Consider the following 21,939-nt stretch of genomic DNA (forward strand, 5'->3'; position numbering starts at 1 on the left):
TAATTTGTTCTCATAGGGAGTATTTTTTTTGTTATTAAAAGGTTTCTTTGTTTTCAATTTAATTTATGTATAATTTATGTCTTTTAAGTTAATTTACGAATAAATGTTTTGTCCGAGCCAGTGTTTATTTTTTTTAGTTAAGCTTTCCAACAAGGAGACTATGTCGATTTGAGGTGGCTTAACAATCGCATATCGATTTATTTTAACTTTCTTGATTTCTAAGATGTTATGGTCCCTTTATACCTTTTGAGAAGTGCAGAATTTGAAAATGATATCGATTTAATTATCGCATATCGATTTATTTTAACTTTCTTGATTTCTAAGATGTTATGGTTCCTTTATACGTTTTGAGATATGTAGAATATGAAAATGCTATCGATTTAATTATCGCATATCGATTTTTTTTAACTTTATTGATTTCTAACATGCTATGATCCCTTTATATGTTTCGGTATATATAGAATATGAAAATGCTATCGATTTATTTTAACTTTTCTGATTTCTAAAATGTTAAGGCCCCTTTATATGTCTCGGGATATGTAGAATATGAAAGTACTATCGATTTAATTATCACATATCGATTTATTTTAACTTTCTTGATTTCTAAGATGTTATGGTCCCTTTATATGTGCAGAGTATGAAAGTGATATCGATTTTAAGATCGCGTATCGATTTATTTTTACTTTTCTGATTTCCAACATGTTTAGGGCCCCTTATATGTTTTGAGATATGTAGAATATGAAAATGCTATCGATTTTAAGATCGCGTATCGATTTATTTTAACTTTTCTGATTTTTTATCTTATCTTTTATATCGATACGCGATCTTAAAATCGGTAGTATTTTCATATTCTACATATCTCAAAATATATAAAGGGACCCAAACATGTTCAGGATCAAGAAAGTTAATATATATCGATACGCGATAATTAAATCTATACACAATCATAAAATCAATAGCATTTTTATTTTTGGCATATATTGAAACACACAAAGAGACCTTAACATGTTAGAAATCAAAAAAGTTCATATAAATCCATAAGCGATCACAAAATCTATATCATTTTCACATTCTGCATTTCTCAAAACGTATAAAGGGACCCAATTTGTTAGAAATCAGAAAAGCAAAAATAAATCGATACGCGATCTTAAAATCGATATCATTTTCATATTCTGCATCCCTCAAAGCGTATAACGGGACCCTAACATGTTAGAAATCAGAAAATTAAAAATAAATAGATACGCGATCTTAAAATCGATATCATGTTCACATTCTACACTCCTCAAAATGTATAAAGGGACCGTAACATGTTATAAATCAAGAAAGTTAAAATAAATCGATACGCGATGTTAAAATCGTTAGCATTTTCATATTCTGAATATCCGAAAACTTAAAAACTAGCCCCTATGTGTTAGAAATAAAAAAAATTAAAATAAATCAATATGGGATCTTAAAATCTACACCCATTTCGTTTTGTACTCGTCTAAATATGTGAAATGGGATCTTCATACATTAGAAATTGAAGGTGGTAAAAAAATAAGTGAATTTTAAAAAAAAAAAAATGTTATGCTAATAATATGTATTCGACTATTTTTTCATTCAATTAATTTTTCATTCGACTAATTTTTTATTCGATTGAAATAGTATTTTAAATATCCGAATAAAAAAGTATTCGGATTGTTTAGTCATATTTTTATTCGAATAAAGATTTATTCGTCTCTCCTCAATGGAATAAAAAAGTATTCTTCTCTTGTCAATCGAATAATTTTTGCCCAACTCTGATGCTGACCAGACAAATAATCATATAATTATAGCGGATGCATGCATAATTTAAAATTATAAATTACTATCTTTGTCAATTATAATTGTAACGTAGTAAAATGGAAATTTTCACAATTATGCAAAATATCAATTGCAACTTTCTTCCGTTTTAATTGTAACTTTTTTTTTCCCGGCCAAGACTCCCATTGGAGTCCTATACTGCCATTGGAACTTTGTAAAATCGTAATTGTAACCTTCTTACTTAGTAATGGTAACTCTGTCAATTTTAATCTTACTAACTTTGTAAAGTTGTAAATCCAGTATAAATGACCCCAGTGGTCGAAATATTTAAAATAAAAGTAAAATAAAGAGTATATCAAAACAAGCGTTAGATTTGAATTTGCCACCATTCGTATTTCAAGCACAGAGTGCCTGATTTAATATATATTCATTTTAAAAAAATATATGGTACGGTGCGCACATCGCACTGTCACATAACCCCTTACTTTGGGTGGAAATTAATCCTCCCTCGTTTCAGAACATATATGTCTTCATTAATCACTGTGATAATAGCTTTTTGTTCTGTTGTCCAAGTTAGCCCTTTAGCCAATTTAAATATTTTTTAGAACAAGTACTTTTAATAATATTTCAAGTTGCAAAATTACAAAATAATTTCTTACGCAGGTATGAAAAGGTAACTTTACACAACTTTAAATTTAAAAATAACGGCTGTATCTTCAAAAAGTAAGCAGCAAACTTTTAATCTCCTGAAATGTTATGTTCACATATTTATTTTCCTTTTCGAGTGAAAGATTCAATCATTAATATTTTAGCAAGAATTATAATTTATATACTTATATTAATATATAATATTGTTTCTATGTACTTTTCATTTCTTAAACAGCTGAAAACCAAAAAAGTGGCATGTCCCATTCTTCAAAGAGAAAGTTAATCTAAAAAAGGGGAGAGTTGACTACGTTCTTGGAGCTCGGATTTATATTGAGGTTAATAGAAATGTCCAACATTGTAATCTAAACTGATACAGCAGGGAGCCGGTCATTGGCGCTCCTCTAAATCCTCTGCCACGCCTCTAGAGTCCATCATTCCCGCCTTTTTGACTTCACTTTTCCGGGCAGCTTACCCTCTCCATTATCTCCTTTCCCCAAACTGAACATGTATACAAACGCCTACATTTGGGCATAAATAATTTTTTTTTTTTTTACTTTTCAGACAATTATGGTGATAACATTCATTTTCAATTGTTATGCTCCGAACTCAATGGAGGCCGAAAAGCAGATATGTAAGATAACCAGATACTTATTAAAATTTATTTGAAGTATATTCATATTTCATACCATGACTAGTAAAAGAAATAATATGATAAAGTCAATTATAATAATAACATAATGAAACAAAAATTGATAAAATCGTTCTTAATCATTTCAGGTCAATACCTAACCCTATATATATATTTGATAATCATGATGACAGCATTTGGGATGGCATTTATGGCTTCATTTTGGGTAATTTTTTCATTAAAGCAGTCTTAGGTTAATTCTGTTATTTATTGTTTATTCAATGGTATGTACCAGTCAAGCTTAGTATATCCTTCTTTACACAATAAAAATACTAGGAGTTGGGAAAATTTCACCATCTAAAATTTAATCCAAACCGAAAAAGGAAAATTTTCATATTATCCAAAAATTAAATTTTGTATTCCAAATTTTTTGGAGCTTTCAATTTTTATTTTTATTTATTTTTTTCGCAAATGCAATAATAATATGATTCCACTCATTTACACAAAACATAAAAGTGGTTTAGAGATATCAAAACAGCTAGAAGCAATGCAAACCAGACCTATGTAAACCAATAATGACTGGAGAGTTAAAATAAAACCTTGATTCAAACAAAAAGTTTTCTTTATTTGAAACTACTTTTTCTCTATTATAAGGGAATAAAATCTTGATGTTGATATGGGTCGGAAGTGTGGAAATTCAGCTTCCCAACAGTTATAATAAAGTTGGATAGCGATAAAATTGTGAGAGGTTAATTTTTTGTAAATGCAGGACATCGGCAGAAAACAAAATTTCCTCTATAAATTAAGTTTAAAAAAATTTAATGATCTTATAAGACGCTGCAAAACAAACACGGATTCATTTTCCCTTGTAACATTTTTAACGGGAAGCCTGTTGTCGGGGAAAAAAAAAAGAAATAAATAATAAAATATTATTTTAATTTTCATTGATTTTATAACTTTTATTTATTGAACTAAACTTTTGTGTGCTAATAATTTTAATATAAAATTGATAATATTTTATTAACAGGAAAAACCTAAATTTGTCAAGATTGCTGCGATGATACTCGCTTTTGGGACATTTTTCTACTTCATCCTGTCGATGATATCTTACATACGAGAGGGTGGCACCATGAAGTAAGTAAGGTGAAACCACCATGTAGCAATAAGCAAATGCATGCATTAACTATTACTATATTAATTAATACTTCAACAAAATCAATGTAATAGTTTTACTCAAGTATGCATAATCAATTTATTTGAACAAGGATACTTGTTGGCGTGTATTTATGGCGTGGTGTGTAATTATGGTTTGTGAAAGGATATTGCTTACGAAAAATTCTCATACTTACGCTCAAAAACCTTGTTTAAAAATAATGAAAATGCATGCTGGTCAAGCATACTTGAGCGTGTTTATACAGGCAAGTTTCAATTCACACATTCAAGCAAGTTTTTACTAAGAGAATGCTTGCGCAAAATTATAATACATAAGTTCAAGCAAGATCATATAAAAGTATTGAGAATTGAATAAACCTAATAATATCATGTATGCTTGAGCGTGTATAGTCAGAAATCTTTAAATCCTCTTACAATCAACGAGCACGTTTATATTACCTCACATATGTATTATGTTATTACTAGTTCATTCCACGACTATTCGAGAAGGGAAAAAAATTATACATTTAATCGTCGGGGAAATTTTCGAGAATGTGTTATCTATCCATGCGTTAATTACCTGAACTAAATTAAAATATTGGTGAAAAACTTTTCAATGGATTCGAAAGTTTGCGAAGAGCAAGTATCAAAATGTAATGGCTTATGAAGTAATTATTATCATTATTCACGGCTAAGTTTATATTCATGAAAACTTTAATATTAGCATTACTGTAATAATTAATATGAATTAAGAGTTGAATTAAAGAGAGTGAATTAACAACAAAAATAAAAGCAAAATATTCACCACAGACAGGATAACATGGGCTGTAAGCACCTTTAAACCATATAAAGCGTCTGAAGGGCGATGGAATAATTCCTGCCCATCTGAAACAAGGAAAAGGAAAGCTTGTTAAAGCACTGGGTAGAATATTCAGGGAAAGTTATGCAATGGAATATATCCCAAAACTATGGAGAGAGAATAAAGTAATTTTTATCCAAAAACTGGCAAGCCTAAGGATTACCCAAAGAACTAAAGACCAATGTGTCTCTCTTCAGTAATATTAAAGACAATGGAAAAGGTAATGGATGTATACATAAGGGGTTTAATAGTTCGGGATTCCCCACTGCATCCATATCAGTTTGCCTATCGAGCGGGAAAATCAACAATTTCAACGCTGCATTGTCTTGTTAAAAAGATTGAGAATCCTCTAGATAATAAAGAAATAGCACTGAGTGCATTCATGGATATAGAGGGTGCATTTGATAATACCTCACATGAAACAATAGGTAAGGCGACCAAGAGGAAAGGAGCTAGTGAAGCAACTGTCTCTTGGATAAATGAAATACTAATAAACAGAAGCATTATACCAAAGGTAGGAGAACCAGAGTTGAAGATAAAAAGCGCTAAAGGATGTCCACAGGGGGATGTTCTTTCTCCCCTCTTGTGGACAATGGTGGTAGACTGTCTCTGACTGAAGCAACTTTGATAGAGCGCATGCAAATAGCCTTGAAGGTTACTTCGAATTGGTACCAAGGACAAGGATTGAGCATAAATCCAAGCAAAACCACCATTGTACCCTTACGAGAAAGAGGTTTTAACCTATGCATCGGCAATTTGGTACCCGAATACAGAGGAAAAACCTCACAAATAAAATTGGAAAAGGTACAAAGAATGGCGTGTATAGGTATGACAGGGGCAATCAGAACATGCTCCACAGCAGCAATGGAGGCAATTATGAAATTAACTCCATTACATATCTGGATACAAAAAGAAGCTATAATGAGTGCCTTAAGTATAGAACATGACTGGAATTATAAACCATAAAACTATCAAGGACACTTAAAGATTCTAAATAAGTTTAAGGGTAAAGAATGGATGAGCTTACTAAGTGACCATTTACCCAAAAGACTTAATTTAAAAAAAAATTCAATGTATGTATTCTAAACAAAGAGATCTGGAGGAAAGGAGGCCCTAAATTTGGGAAGGGGGCATATGTCAGGTATACCAATGGATCAGTTAAGGAAGGAAAGGCATGGCTGGGGTTGTAGGACCAAATTTCAAAAGAACCCTAGAGCAATGGGAATATACCCAACTGTCTTCCTAACTGAAATACACGCAATAGTAATAGCATAAAAACAATCCATAAGGAAAAAACATTTATCAGACAGCTAGACTGCTTTAAAGACAATAATGTTCTATACTATAAAATCAGGGCTAGTCTGAAATTGCCTGGAAAGACTAAAGGAATTAACCAGAGGCAATAAACTGACCTTGATGTGGACCCCAGGACATAAGGGGATTGAAGGAAACGAGATGTCAGATACCCTAGCTAGGAAGGGATCAGAAATGATGCTTATTGGCCCTGAGCCATCAGTGCAATAAGGAAGGTGGTTGACTTCTGGGAACATAAAGAAAAGGAAACATACTGGACATTGAAACCAGGCATGAAGCAATCCAAGCTCTTTATTGAAATATCAAAGAACAAGGCAAAATTTTACCTTAACCTTACTAGAAATGAACTGAGGACGATAACAGGACTCCTCACGGGTCTCCTAAAATATCATCCGAAGAAGATGAGGCTGGTGGAGGATTCCACCTGTCGTCTACGTATGGAAGACGAAGAAAAGGCAGAGAACATTCTGTGTGAATGTGAAGCCTTTGCTTCGAAGATTACAGATTACAGTATTTGGGAAGATTCCAGTACTGAAGATAAAAGATTACAGTATTTGAGACACGACAGAATGGAACCTGAAGACAGTTCTAGAACAAACCCAAAAGAATTATTGAGTTTCGTAAAAAGCATAGGATTCATATGCGATATCTAGCGGAAAGAGGGGGTCACAAACGATCCAATTGGGTCGGAGTGAGGAAGGGATTCCCGACCCTCGGTGTAATAATAATAATAATAAACTTATTGATTTTGAGATCCCCAACGATAATAACATAAGCTCCACTGTGGGAGAAAATACCAGGAATTGGCGATAGTATTGAAAGAAATATATAAATTGGAAGGTGTTACCACTACTCCATTCATAATATCAAAGAATGGTCTCATACCAAAATCAACAGTGGCAGGCATGAATGGTCTGGGAGTGTCTATAGACGTGCTAAGAGAGGCTCAAAAGTCAGTTCTCTTGGACACTGCACGTATAGTGCGAAAATATTTAAGTATATGAAAAAAAAAAAAAATATTAAGATGGTTGGACTTCTAGGTCCCCCACCTCAGATATTCAACCCGCAATGGCGTGAAAAACCGAATAGTAATAATAATGAGAGTGAAGCTATAGTTTTTAATATTTTTAAAAACGAAGCAATTTACATCTCATATTTATATTTCGCCCTGTGACTTATAGCACTATTCAAGGAATAAATTTTGAAAAATATTTTCTAATCGCAACCAAAAAGGTATTGTATATCGCAAGAAAGGGCATGAAATAAACTGTACTAAAACAACTAATGCATATTTCCAGCTAAATTAGGGAATCCTCAATAGAAATCAAAATTTGTTCTTTTTTTTTAGCACACTACTGTAGCTGTAAAACTGTGTAATTCAAAAACTAGGAAGCATTTATTTATTTATTATTATTACGGTTGATTGTTCTCGCTATTGCGGGTTGAGTATCTGAGGTGGGAGACCTAGAAGTCCAACCACCTTCATATTTTTGTTGATTTATTTTTTAATATTTAAGAATTTTCACACTATACGTGCAGTGCCTAAGAGAACTGACTGTTGAGCCTCTCTTAGCACGTCTATAGGCACCCCCAAACTAAAAAACTATTTTTAATTGTTATTATAAAAAAACTAAAAAAAAAAATATTATTATTATTATTTTTAATAAGGAACGAATAACAATATTTATCTTAAGCTCCAAGACCTCTGGTAGTATGGGACTACAATTCACTAAAATAAACTCCTCGTAAACAATGAGTTATGGCATAATTGGCTAGTTAACCATTTATTGTGTCCCTTTTAGAGCTTTAGTTTAAAAAAGTTAATAGATGAGGCTTTTCTCTTTCAAGCCGTCTTATTTGATGGGTAAATACTAACAACTCTCAACTACATTTTCTGTCTAAAATGAATACCTGCTTAACGACTGAAGTACACCTTCACTGTACTATTTTTATATAACTAATTTGTATCAGTGACATATATAATAATAATATTACATTTATTATAATGGGATAAATTAGTGTATATTACCAGGTACGTCTGTCCGGAAATGCGTTGCCCTGACCATCACTGGTTGCAAGATTCTAGATGGAGAGCGGTGTATATAGCGATGGAGACCAAAGAGGAAGGAAAAAAAGACGAGGATAAGGAAGGAAAAACAGAGGAACAAGGCAAGATGAGCACAGATAAGGGGCAAATAAGTGCGACCGAACAAAACATGGCATACACCTTTGGCAGATACACACAACTAGAAATATTGGGCCAAGTCGAATACAATGAAGATATTGAGCTATGGCTGGATAATAATACAAAAAAAACAGGTAATAGTTCAGAAACCAGCACCAAACCTCCAAGGCCAACAACGAATCCCAAAGAAAAAGATGTCCTTATTCTCATGTTTGTTTCCTTTATATATACCACATTCTTTCTTGGTAAGTTAAAACAAACAACTTTATTAAAAATACTATAATGTTATTACTTATAAAATGTAGGTATAGATATTGGTATTAGTATTAGTAATGATAAGAAATACAACGAATTTCCATAGGTTTAAAATTTGTGGATTAATTTCCAAATGCTATGGATGCCATTAATATATTTAAATGAATATTTACGCAAAATTGGGATTTTGCTAAAGCTATACTTAGTATTTTTTTGGAAATTATCTTAATTAATAAGAGTAACAAAAGTAACAAATAAATAAAGTTATCATAAAAATTACAAAAAGAAATCTCAAGTCTCATTAACAGCAGTAACTAGACGAACTTCAATTTGATTACTACGCTGAAGTGAGACGTTTTGTTATTTATCTGTATTAATGTAATTTAATAGTCTTCCGCCAAGATAAATTTATTAATCTTATTTAGTATTATATTACATAGATTTATTAATCTTATTTAGTATTATATTATATAGATTTATTAGTCTTATTTAGTATTATATTATATAGATTTATTAATCTTATTTAGTATTATATTATATAGATTTATTAGTCTTATTTAGTATTATATTATATAGATTTATTAATCTTATTTAGTATTATATTATACAGATTTATTAGTCTTATTTAGTTTTATATTATATAGATTTATTAGTCTTCACCTAGATTGGCGAAACGGTGACTGGTGGCTAGTAAATAAATTGAATTTGAATAACTCGAGAAGTCTTTTCTAGATCACATAAACAACTTTTCGCTTCAAAATTCAATTAGTCCCTATTTTAATATTTGTTATTCATTTTAAGCTTGTTACAATTATTGTGGTACCAATTTAAACATTTTAATGATCTATTTTCAGTGTATTTTGTATATACGGTACTGACGTTATTTACTTTCGCCTCTCAACTGGAAAATATGTAAATAAATACCTGGTAAAAGGAGTCTGTAGGGAGGAAGATGCAGTCTACAGTTCTCAGCCTCTCCTGAAATCATCATATCTATCTCCAGTAAAACTGTAAATGCAGTTGTAATATAATAAATGAAAATGGAGTTAAATTTATGTTATCTTATTGTATTGTTATATTTAGTTTTGAGATATAAAAGCAGATTAGAAAGGATTCTAAAAGCAGAATCCTTTCTAAATAATGAGACCTTTAGTATTGTCTACTAAAGAAAAATAATAAACCTGTGCCACTAAAACTAATTTAACTAACTAGGAAGTAAGAGCCTCTCACACTCGCCAAAAATTTGAAGTTGCTGTTTTTGTGCAAACATAATGAAAGTGTGAGCAGAAATTTTGCACAAAAGAAAGGATATTCAATATTTTATGGGGTGTTTAAAACGTGTTTGGTAATATAAGAAAACTTTTGCGAACCGTCAAAATTTTATAGAAGATAGCGCAGTGTGAGGGGGCTGAAAAAATATCTCTCTTAATCTGTAAAAAGGTTTTTAATGAGTGAGCCCCGAGTGAAGGTAAGAAAGAAGGAACAGGATCAATCATTTCTCCTACAATCTGCAAAGCAGGTTGTGATAACTAAGGGTCGGTCGATTCCTCAAAGAATTTCATACACAAACACTTCTGTTATTATTATTATTAAAATTCTCCATTAAGACTCCACAGAACCCAACTGTGGCACTTGAAACCGAGACAGCCCCAAGTAAAGCGACGTACGTAAGTAGGTATGGCTCAGTATTACGCTAGGTGCCGTCCTTTCATTGCGAAAAGTTTAATCGACACTAAAATTTTTGTAGCATGAGGAGTCCATAACCATTCAATATTTTGCACAAAAATTTAACTCAAAATTGAGCGAATTTCAGCCAGTGTAAGGGCCCTTCTAGTTTCTTGACAAACTAAACAAAGGAATGTTTTCAGCATCCAATTTAAACTGGTTTATCCAGGTGCAAAGTCTAAGGCGGAGTGTGCCCAAGGAGGGTCTTCTGTGATCTCAAAGAAGGTCCAGGATTGATACAATGGAATGAAACTTGACTCCACTCCCGCTGAGGTTTGAATAGGTTTGTTTACTGTAGATAACGCCCTGTTTGACCAAAATGACTATGTAGGGCCGTCCGTAGCTCAGATGTTTGAGGCCCAGGTCTTGGCCACCTGGGAACTTCAGCGACGTTGGTTCGAATCCAGCATGGGGTGTTGTCTTTTTCATTGAGTGGCGGTAACACAAAATAAAAAACTTGACTCCCCACCATGGGTAGAGTAGGTTGGTCACTTGTAGATACCTTGTAGGAACATTATTATAACCTTAAGTAACCCGTTTGATATTTTGCAATCACCTGTAGTCACATTATTGCTAACAACCTCTAAACTATTGTTCCAAGTATTGCAAATCACCTGTATTTAGAATATTATTTCTAAATGTATTATGTGAACTATACAACTAAATTTCCAGGATGGTGGCAAAAGGAAGGACACGCTTCAGAAAAGAAGAAGATGAGGAGTCGGAGCCTTGGACTTTCGCCTTTTGTTTTTTTTTCACTAATCAGGCCGGCACTGTTATTTTCTCATTCTCAGGTTTTGTAAGTATCTTCATAGGAATGAACGACAGTAACCAGAATACGTGATTATTTTCTATGACAAAAATTGTTTTTTAAAAAGTTAAATCCCACCAAGCTACCCAATTTCAACTGCAGAAACGAGCACCATTATCCAATACAAAACCTAATCTTATAATAGTATATGAAACATTAGATATAAAAAAAGATGATTTATTTTAAAAATCATGTAAGTTTCCTATGACTCAGTTACTCCAACTATATCTATTTTTAAAGCCTGAGATATTAAAAATTTCAAAAATACTAACTAAATAAACTTCTTTATTAAAAACCTTATTTACAAAATAAAATAAAAAGAATTGCTTTCTCCAAAATAATATAACTTGAGTAACACAAATGATATTTGAAGTAGAATGTTAAAAAATAGCTCTTTGGACACGACCTCTTTGTATCATCTGTGGACCACGGAGGAATAATAGCAACTACATACAACTAAAAAACAGTGAATAAATGAAATTTATACTGACTTTTTACATCGATCGCCAAAGAAAACCTCAGTAGAGTCATTCTCGGTTGAAATAAACGAGTACATCTATGATCAGACACTCGTGATTTCGCCGCTGCTTGAGGAGCTGACCGTTAATTAACTATAGACGGCTGTTACTGCTTATATCTTAGATAACAGATATTAGACCTCGGGAAATCCAAATTTTCAAATTAAAAGAGAAAATATCAATTAAATATAGAAAAGCTCTAGTCCAAATAGCTTTACACAGGGCCATGCAAAACATACACCTTTCAATTAATTTCATAATTAACCAGAAAACAAAAATATCAAATCAACTCTGTCCAAACAGCAACTTAAGTTTATTAACTAAAAATTAATTATATACTTTAATCTTGGTGATGTTTCAATGTGAAACGATTATATATTTACACGCTGTGATATTAGCTCTGTGTGGGCAATAGTGAGGAAGGAATATATGGAGAGAAGGTTACTTTTGGAGTATAGGTTGTTGTTGTGTATTGACGAGAAAATACGTTCTAGCTGTGAAAGGTGTTTTTTAAATTTTATTTTATGTGTTGTAATGACTAAGAATAAACTTTTAGTTACTACCGTGTTGTCAAAAGTGATGTGAAGAAAAGCGGCTCCACATAGAGGAGTTTCATTCAGTTTTTTTTTTCAAAAATCAATGAAGAAATAATTCATACAATAATTCCAAAAAAAAATATAATACACACTAATTCGGGTTTAGAAATTACAGTGCTTGACGATGTCTTCTAGAATCACACACAAGTTCGCTATGATACAGAATTCTTCAATTCCTTCCGAACGTAGGGCAGCAGTCAGGGGCCAATTAATAAATACTATTAAATAGTCCCATGGAATTAAATGGGCACTAATTTCCCATTAAGTCGTTAGAACAAATATCTATGTTATAAAAAGTAAACGATTATTTTCAGGCTCTCATGATCACGACGATGTTACTTCACTGGTACGCACCATCTCTCACTTCTGCAGGCGTACGTGCTTGTAAGTACAATTCTTGCTTTTTGGATAAATGATCAGACGATACTTAAATGAAGTAATTTAATATACAGCCCACCATGAAAGTTACATCGGTTTACTGAAGTGAGAGCATAACCTACTAAAAATCCTGTTGGATTAGGACTAGGACTGGATGAGATATCTCATTTGGAATATCTGGCAGGTAGAGTAGTCCCATCAAAGATTGGTCTACGAGTAAATAGTGCAGGGAGCATTCTGTGGCTTCAAGGATTCTCCAGTCACATTCAGAGGAGTCCGATTGTTCACCCTTCAGGTTTCGGAATCTCATACAAAGGCAGTGAAATAGTATATTATCGATTCAGTATGACCAACAAGTAATCTAGCAGCAAGCCCTAGCAGAGATAGTACCTCTCTACCTCCTACTTCGAATAAAAAGATGTTTAGCAGAGAAAAGGCTGACAGAATTTCCGGATAAATCATAGAGAGTGATTATTGTTGAAAACCCTAACAAATGAAGAATCCGGGATGTTGCAATGGAGGAATAGAATCAACGGAGGTTGGCGATCCCGAAGAAAACCTCGCAAAAAATTGTGCGATGAATCTCGACTGTACACCTCCCGCAATGTCAAGTTCATCAATTTCTCCCAGAGCACCGGAGTTTTCGAGGCAAGCTACATAGTTCATCTTTAGTCCCAGGACGTGAAACCCCATTGACCAATCTGTAGTATTCGAAGATTACCAATCAAGTGGTTACGAACTAAACTGCACTTTAGGTATTAAGGGAAATTACAATTAGAACCTCCGGAATCCATTTGTCCACTGGGGGATTTTTATGGTTGGGGAGAGAACTTCTAATGGTCGAAAGAGTTCATTTATGGCTGGTAAATAGCGCCGCGTCCAACCAACGACGAACTTTGTGCCTCAGGTCATTTGTAGCCAGGAAAGTTGAGGTGGCAACGTAGCCCCTCATAACTGCAAGTGGTGGTGTCTATGAGCTCCCTCGAAGTGACTGAATGGTTTTAAAGATGAAGCTCATTCTTCATTATTACTCAAGTAAAATAATAACGAATCATTTATCTTTCTTTTCATCTTTTTCTCAAATAAACATTTTCTTCCCTATTGGAAGTCAGATATTTATTTTTTTCAATATTTTTATTGAAATTAACAGCTGTATATTATATGATACATTGAGTAAATTTGATCTTAGTTAAAATGGAGTTTTACAGGTGTGTAGAGCAACTACCCATTGGTAGCACTCCCATATTCAATTGTGAAAATAAAAAATAAAAATGTAACCTTTTTCTATTGCAAACTGAATGCAATAAGACTACCTTATGTACATTGAAGAAACGATGAAATTTTTGGAAACCAACGCATATCTGGTACAGAAGAGAGTAGCAATGGTAGATTGCTTATTTTCATTAAAGAATACACATTCCTTTACCGTTCAGGACCGCGGCTTAGGAAAAAGCAGCAAAAAGGGAAGCGTCAATTATGAAATATTTGCGAATAAGCATTCATACAATGATGAAATCTAGTGTTAATTCCCTAAGGGCTGTCTATAGCTCGAGGAGTTGAGGTAAAAGTATTTGCAGCCTAGGGGCTGCACCGGCGCCGGTTCGAATCCTGGATGGTCGACTTTTATTTCTGTAGCGCTACCACGAAATGTAAACTTGACCTCCCACCATGTACAACTTGACATATATCAGGGAGGTGGTCATAAAAGAGTCCTTCAGCCCACGAACGTTGTCTTGATATAAATCTTTGTCCATCTGAGATTCCACTGCCATCAGGCTTCCACTGTCAAAGGCACAAACTCTAAAGCGATTTGGCCCACTGCCAACTTCCAACCCGACATTTTATTTTCGAAGTGCAGAAAATTCGCTTCCTTCTCGCGGGGACACTCGCAGAGAGGACATAATAAGGGTATAGATGACTTCTTCCAGAGCTTGTTCCTCCACTCCACCGACATGGGCCCAAAAATCCGAACCGTAATGCGTTAAGTTAATGACTACTTTCGAACGAACAATACATATGTTCATAATAAATAAATAACCAGATACTATAAATCAGTTTTTTCAAGATGGTGTTTCTCTCAACCAGATGTACTGAATGGCTTCTGACAAACATTTCATCAGTTTATTTAACGTTACCAACTTAACTAAGAGATAGATATTTATGTATTTTTTAAACATCGTTATTCATTTTCTTATAATTAATTATTTACAGTACAAAACGTTTTGCTACATCTCTACCTATTCATCATGCTGGCGGGTTTCATTATTGCTTTCGTCTCAGCCTATTTTGTAAGTAAGAATCACCTTTTTTCATTACAAAAAAAATCGTTAGTCAATCATATTTACTTCTCATAAAGTATAGAACACAATAATCATTAGTAGTACATATATTACCTCGTTCCTAATATATGAATGTAAAAACTAATATATAACACGCATTCTCATAAAAAAGTTTAGATATGTTCATATAAATATCTTTAACTATAAAAGTAAAAAAATATCAATAAACCTGGAATCAGTTTTCATCTCACCCCATATCAAATTACTCCATCTACTCACCAATTTACCTCCCCGATGTTATCGGAGCATCTTAGGTGCGCTAAGAGTGTGGTGGCCAGGATGCCACCGATTGAGCTGATCGCAGATGAAAGGAGCCGCTCTTATAATAGTGTTGTCTATATTCCAAGAGACGTATTAAGAAAGGAGACTCTAAGAAAATGGCAACGTCGCTAGAATATGCCATTCAGTGGATGGTGGACGCACAGGCTGGTGCCCAACATCGAGGCCTGGGCGAATAGGAACCACGGGGAGGTAGACTATTACATCACCCAGGTTATCACAGGGCATGGTTGCTTCCGAGCCCACCAGTACAGGTTTAAGCTCGATCACACTGGAGAATGTCCATTGGGCCCAGGAATGGAAGAGAGTGCAGAACACGTTTTCTTCTTCTGTCCTCGCTTTAATGAAAAAAGGAGTGAGCTCCGACGCGTTTGCGGCTCTGACCCGACAGCAGATAATATCGTCAACACTATCCTCGTTAACCACGACTATTGGATGGCAGACCAACGATTTGCTGCACAGGTGATGCAAAAGTTAAAAAGAAGGAGAAAGATAGGCGAACCAGGAGATAGCCAAAAACAATAAAGCGGCACTCAGCCACTTACCCCATGATGTAATGCCTAACGGCGGTCCCTTGGAGTGTGAGAAACAGGTGTAGGAAGGTTAGTTTCAGTGGATAAAAATCCCACACACGAATAGGTACGGGCCTATTCGTGTCCTTTGAAGATTTCCACCTACCCTCGTGAAAAAAAAAATACTCACACATATACACACACAGCCTCTCATCTAGCTTTCCGTTCAGCATTGAAAACAATGACGCAAATCCAACAACATCGTAAATGACGATATTCCAGTTGAATTTGAACCATTGTGAAGCTGCTCAGGATCTCCTTTACCAAATGGTACGGGAACAGCACATTGACGTTGCTATTCTCTGCGAACAATATAAAAATCTGGATGGCAACTCCTGGGTATCCGATGGCAGTGGTAAAGCTGCTATTTGAGCCTGTAATTCCCAAGCTATTCACAATACTGCATCGCACCCCGGTGAAGATCAACGACGTATACTTCTTTAGTTGTTACGCCTATGCCAGTATCACAATCGAAGACTTTACGAATTTGTTGGATTGCATTGTCTTAGAAGCTACAACTAGCTGTTATTATGGCAACCCATAATCCAGCTATCATAGTTGGTGATTTCAACGAATGGGGAAGTAGAATATGATGTGAACCATGTGATATGATCCTTATGAACACTGGAACAAACCCGACGTTCACTAGAGCAGGAAGATCATCTATCATCGATTTGACGTTTGTGAGTGGTCGCCTGCAACGGATCGCAATTTGGAAGGTTTGTGGATTTTATACAAACAGTGATTACCAGGTTATATTGATTACACTGGATACGCCTACAAGAGAAGAGTTGTCGATGAAGAACCAATGGAACACGAAGACTTTCGATGGCGCTTCATTCACTTTAATGCTGGAGGATGAGTGTGAATTGAAAGGGTCAGCTGAGGAAAAGGCGCGTATACTGACCTATTTTATATCTGGAGCTTGTGATTCATTTTGACCCGTTCAAAGCGTGGCAAACATTCCTCAGTGTACTGGTGGATGGATATTATTGACGATCTTCGCCGGTGTTGTAACCAAGCAAGAAGACGTTACCAGCGAGCGAGACATCTACCGGAGTTTTCTGAGCTTCAAAAAGAATTCAAGAGAGCTAGAAGGTACCTCCGACAAGGCGTTAAAGAAAGCAAACGACGGTGCTGGAGAGAACTGTGATGAGGTGAATGCAGACCCATGCAAACCCAAGGGTAGAACTTACAAAATAGCACTTAAGAAACTATGTGAAGGAACTATGCAGCTCTCCACGAAATCAAAGTTGTAGACAGCATTGTCAAAACACTATTCCCTGAACAGGCGAATACTATTGGAATTATAGACTATATATACATATAACAGATTTTCCGCCTCGGACCTATAACATGACAAGGCACCAGGATTGGACCAGGAGCTCAATTCCGAAACCTTGGAAGAGACAGCGCCTCGTACTTATTCCAGTAAGAGAATACTGGAAGACCCATCAACCTATCGTCCCATTTGCTTATTGGATACTATGGGTAAGACATTCGAGAAAATCCTTTCCCTCAGGCTACAAGAGTTCACGAAGGGAGTTAATGGCCTCTCGCGGGCTCAATTCGGATTTCGTAAAGAGCGATCCACGATAGATGCTGTTGGATTGGTAGGCCTGCACAGCATTGCAGGAGCAATTGTGCTAAGGGTGCTAAGTTTTATGCAGCAATTATCACTCTAGACGTTAAGAATGCCTTTAACACTGCAAGATGGATCTGTATAATAGATGCCCTACGGACTATGGCTGTGCCACCCTGTCTTATGAGAGTTCTCTCAGACTACTTCAAAAATAGATTTCTATTTTATTTTTCAGACATTGGCCACAGGAGATACAAGGTGACTGGTGGTGTCCCACAGGCCTAGGTATTAGGGCCTCTTCTGTGGAACGTCATGTACGACGCAATATTCAACTTGCTTGACAATGCTGGAGGATTCACAGATGACGTTGCAGTTGTAGTGGCGGCGAAGTACTTGGGAAAATTACCCTTATCGCTAACCAGGCTGTTTCTATGATCCGAGGTTGGCTGTCTTCGATAGGCCAACAACTTGCTGATCACAAGACCGAAGTTCTCCTAGTAACTAGCAGGAAGCAAAATTAATCCATCACTGTTACGGAGGGTAGGCACGAAATTCATTCCCAGTCTTGCTTAAAATACGTAGGAGTCATGATCGATGCACGTCTCCGCTTTAATATTCACACGGAGTATATTAGCGCCAAATCTGCTAAAGTACCATTTTATTTGTCACGCCTTATGCTAAACGTTGGAGGTCCCAGAGAAATTAGCCGAAGGCTTCTTGCTACTGTTGTCTCCTACATTATGTTATATGCAGCCCCGATTTGGAAAGAAGCATTGGTTACCAAGTCATACAACAGACAAATGGTTTTCGTTTATCGTAGTGATTCCTTAAGGATATTAGTGTATTTAGACTGTTTCCTATGACTGCGGTGTGCGTAATACCCAGAATTCCTCCTGTGGAACTCCTTGTTGAGGAACGAAGCAGGCACTATGAATGAGGCTCTCACGTTTCCAGAGAAGAGCGAAAAATAAGAATCGATCAGTGGTAACAGCGTTGGGAGGCTGCAGATTCCGAGAGGTGGACTCGCAGGCTAATACTCGATGTGGGCTTGTGGTATGGTCGCAGGCATGGTCAGGTAATATTTTACGTAACCCAACTGTTGACGGAACATAGATGCTTTAGAGCATACTAACACGGATTCATTAACGCAGAATGCCCTGCATGTCAGACTGTCGAGGAAACAGCGGAGCACGTATTTTTCGCTTTGCTGCCGAAAGAAACGAATTTGAGAGAATGTGTGGAGGAAGCATCACAGCAGAAAAAGTGGTGAGCCATCAGCATTGGGACGCAGTGAAGTGATTCACCTCAGTCATTCTTAAGGGACTGAGAGCGGAAGAGTGAGCCAGAAGAAGCGATTAGCTTGGAAAACAAGACACTCGTGCGAAGAGAAAAATGAGGCGGCACTCAGCCATTTCTAGCGGCGAGGAATGAACAGGTGTATGGCGGTGGTTTTATCTTACCATTTATTATTATTGTTAATAATTCTTTTTAAATCAAAAACTCATTATATGAATCAAAGAAACAGATTAAGACTAAGGACTGGATTGGAATATTTATAATTATTTTTTTATTTATGTTCTATTCAAATTTACATGTATTAACAAAGCACTTAAAAATTGGAATAATTTGGACCAAAATATTTGCAATTTCACCAATGAAATGAAATGAAAAAATAACTTTATTCTGGGACATATGTCCCCTAATAATAATTACAAGGTTCATATAGTGAGATTTTTATCTGGCGAGCGTTTACAAATTTTCAGATAGTAGAATGAAATTACATTGGTATATTGGCTTTACAACTGTTTATAATGTTAATCAATAACTGCCTATTTATTTGATTACAAAGATGTGGAGGTTTGGTTATTCAATAAATGAAGGAATAGGTGTTGTTTAAAGGAGAGAATGGATGAGGACTGGCGAATGGAGAATTCCAGAGGGAGGTTGCACGTATGACGAAGAATTTGCTAAAGAAGGAGGTTCTATGGGAGGGCATATATAAATCATTCGGATGTGATCTGGTGTTTAATGAGTGGATGGATGAACGAAGAGTGAGGAGATCTATGATATAGGTAGGTTTTTTGATGTTAAGAACTTGGAATAGAAAAACACCAAGGAGGTATTGCCTTCGGGAGGTTGGATAGAGCCACTTCAACTCGGAATACCAGCGGGAGACTTGAGAGTGCCTAGGGAACCCAAAGATAAATCTTACAAAACAATTCATGAGTCTCTTCAGTCAACTCAAGTCCTGCAGATAGCCCTCCGTACACCAAGGATCCGTAGTCGAAGTGGGGGGAGACAAGAGAGGATACTAGGAGCTGACAAGTGTTCTGAGGAATGGAATTACGGAATTTTAGGAATTTGAGTACAGTTATGGATTTGCGTGTGATTTGGGAAATATGGTTATTCCAAGAGAGGTGTTGATCAAAAGTGACACCAAGGTTTTAGTGGGTAAAAATCTCACACATGGATTTCCACCGGGCCTTATTAAAGAAAAAAAAATGGGGTCAGTTCTATTCTATTTATTTTCAGAAAATTTTGAAAATTCCATCATTCATTATTCATCCGTGAAAATATTGGTATGTTGGGGTGGCAGTTTTCTAATAAAATGAGAGTGCGTGCCGATTAGAGCAGCTTCCTCCCTGCGGCGGCTGCTGCTATGGAATATAAATGATGTGGAAGTTCAATACTATTTTGATTTCCATTAATTTACTAGAGAGCTTCCATACAACACGGCCTGCCATCTCTCAGATATTTCTAATTTAAGAGGCCAACTGAGTTCAGAAGAACGTAGGTGCCTCGGCCAGAGAGCGTGAGTGCCTCAAATCAATATTTCTAAATGTATAACAGGAAATTCCCAATCACTAAAACAATATTAAAAAAATGTGTACTTTTCGATTACAGGTAAGATTAAGAGAAAGTATTTAATCAATTCAGGAGAGAGATAGGAGAAACCCCTCTACCCCATTTCTTAAGCTATGCCACAATTTGGATATTAATTTCCATCAATTTTTATGCTATTATTTATTTATAATAAATCTGTAAAACGACAATAATAACTACTAATAATTTCATGGATAGGAAAAAGGAGTACTAGCAAAAGTAGCAGCGCTTTTGGTACTGATAGGCACAGTTCTCTACATAATTTTCTTCATAATGTCATTCTTGACAGAAACAATGCTCATGATGTAAGTATTTTTTTAATGAAATAAAATAATAGAATAATAATTAAAATTTTAATGATTTATTTTAGATATATTAGAATGAAAATTTATAAATCTGATACGAGAAAGTATTAATTACATCTTAAATAAGGTTTGTAAGTGAAAGTTGTGTTTTGCGCGCACCGTACCAGATTTGCAAATGTGGTACAGTGCGCATCACCCAGCTTTCACTTACCACCCTACATAAATCCCAAAGTTTTGTGTAAATTAGTGGGCAGGTGTCGAAATAAATGCTATTATTATGATATAAAAAAAAAATCAGAAGCTCTCGGAAGGCAAAAATAATAAACAAAAAGTCTAAATAAATCTGTTGAAGTAAAATTCCTTTTTCAGAATTTTTCGAGTTAGCTTTGTTTTCAAGAAAATCGTAAAAATGTGAAAAAACAATTGGGTGAAGTTCCACTTCTGTTAGTCGGTTGTATTGTAAAAGTTGCTGTTACACCCCAGACTATATACCCAATTTTAATTTCTTACTTTTCGTTTTCGAGCAAGGCCGTTCACTTACAGACACACAAACACACCGACCCTTTTACAAGACTTGGTTATTTGGACGCATGTGACCTGAAAACGTGTAATTCCGTCGGAAACCCGAACTCCAAACTTTACAGGGTCGCAATACTCCCTACAAGAGCCCAAGAGGAGAAAAAAGGGCAGTTATCTCACCCCAATTTTTGATTACTTTAATGAAAACTATGTATAATTTCCATTCAAAATTGATGAGTCTGCCAAGTATAGGTAGGGGGAATAGAATTATAAATCAATTTATTATAGCAAATATCATGAAAACTACTATTCCTACGAAGGTAAAGGTCATAAACTTTTTTATAGTCCATTAAACTAGATTTAATTTGAGTGCTAATAGACGTTATATTATATAGACGTTATATTACGTCACATAGTTCCCGTAATATAGATTTCTCAAAATAAATAAACTAACTACAAATCTTTCAGTAGATTTTTAAGAAATTTTACTTTTTAAAAAGCTATATCGCGAGAATTATTGGACATAAGTTGCTCTTTTAAAGCTAATATTTCAGCAAATTTACTCTTCTAAATAATAATAATAATAAATAATATTAATAATAATAATAC

The 21,939-nt window shown here is 34.9% G+C and overlaps 2 protein-coding genes across 2 annotated transcripts in view; both read left to right on the forward strand.

Annotated features, from left to right (window-relative positions):
• Nucleotides 1-9,878, forward strand: part of LOC106679590 (uncharacterized) — a 15,801-nt gene extending 5,923 nt beyond the window's left edge. Inside the window, exons 2-6 of the mRNA XM_014418833.3 lie at nt 2,992-3,061; nt 3,208-3,284; nt 4,086-4,192; nt 8,416-8,813; nt 9,678-9,878. Of these exons, the coding sequence (XP_014274319.1) occupies nt 2,992-3,061; nt 3,208-3,284; nt 4,086-4,192; nt 8,416-8,813; nt 9,678-9,739 (714 nt within the window). The 3' untranslated portion in view covers nt 9,740-9,878. The remainder of the gene's footprint in view (nt 1-2,991; nt 3,062-3,207; nt 3,285-4,085; nt 4,193-8,415; nt 8,814-9,677) is intronic.
• Nucleotides 9,879-11,163: 1,285 nt separating this feature from the next.
• The window catches only part of LOC106679571 (uncharacterized), a 15,154-nt gene continuing 4,378 nt past the window's right edge, over nt 11,164-21,939 (forward strand). Inside the window, exons 1-4 of the mRNA XM_014418800.2 lie at nt 11,164-11,347; nt 12,788-12,857; nt 15,063-15,139; nt 20,705-20,811. Coding sequence (XP_014274286.1) covers nt 11,222-11,347; nt 12,788-12,857; nt 15,063-15,139; nt 20,705-20,811 — 380 coding nt within the window. The 5' untranslated portion in view covers nt 11,164-11,221. The remainder of the gene's footprint in view (nt 11,348-12,787; nt 12,858-15,062; nt 15,140-20,704; nt 20,812-21,939) is intronic.

The sequence above is a fragment of the Halyomorpha halys genome, unplaced genomic scaffold, assembly GCF_000696795.3.
Source record: "Halyomorpha halys isolate HHAL.00 unplaced genomic scaffold, Hhal_1.1 Scaffold209.1, whole genome shotgun sequence".
NCBI classification, from domain to species: Eukaryota; Metazoa; Arthropoda; class Insecta; order Hemiptera; family Pentatomidae; genus Halyomorpha; species Halyomorpha halys.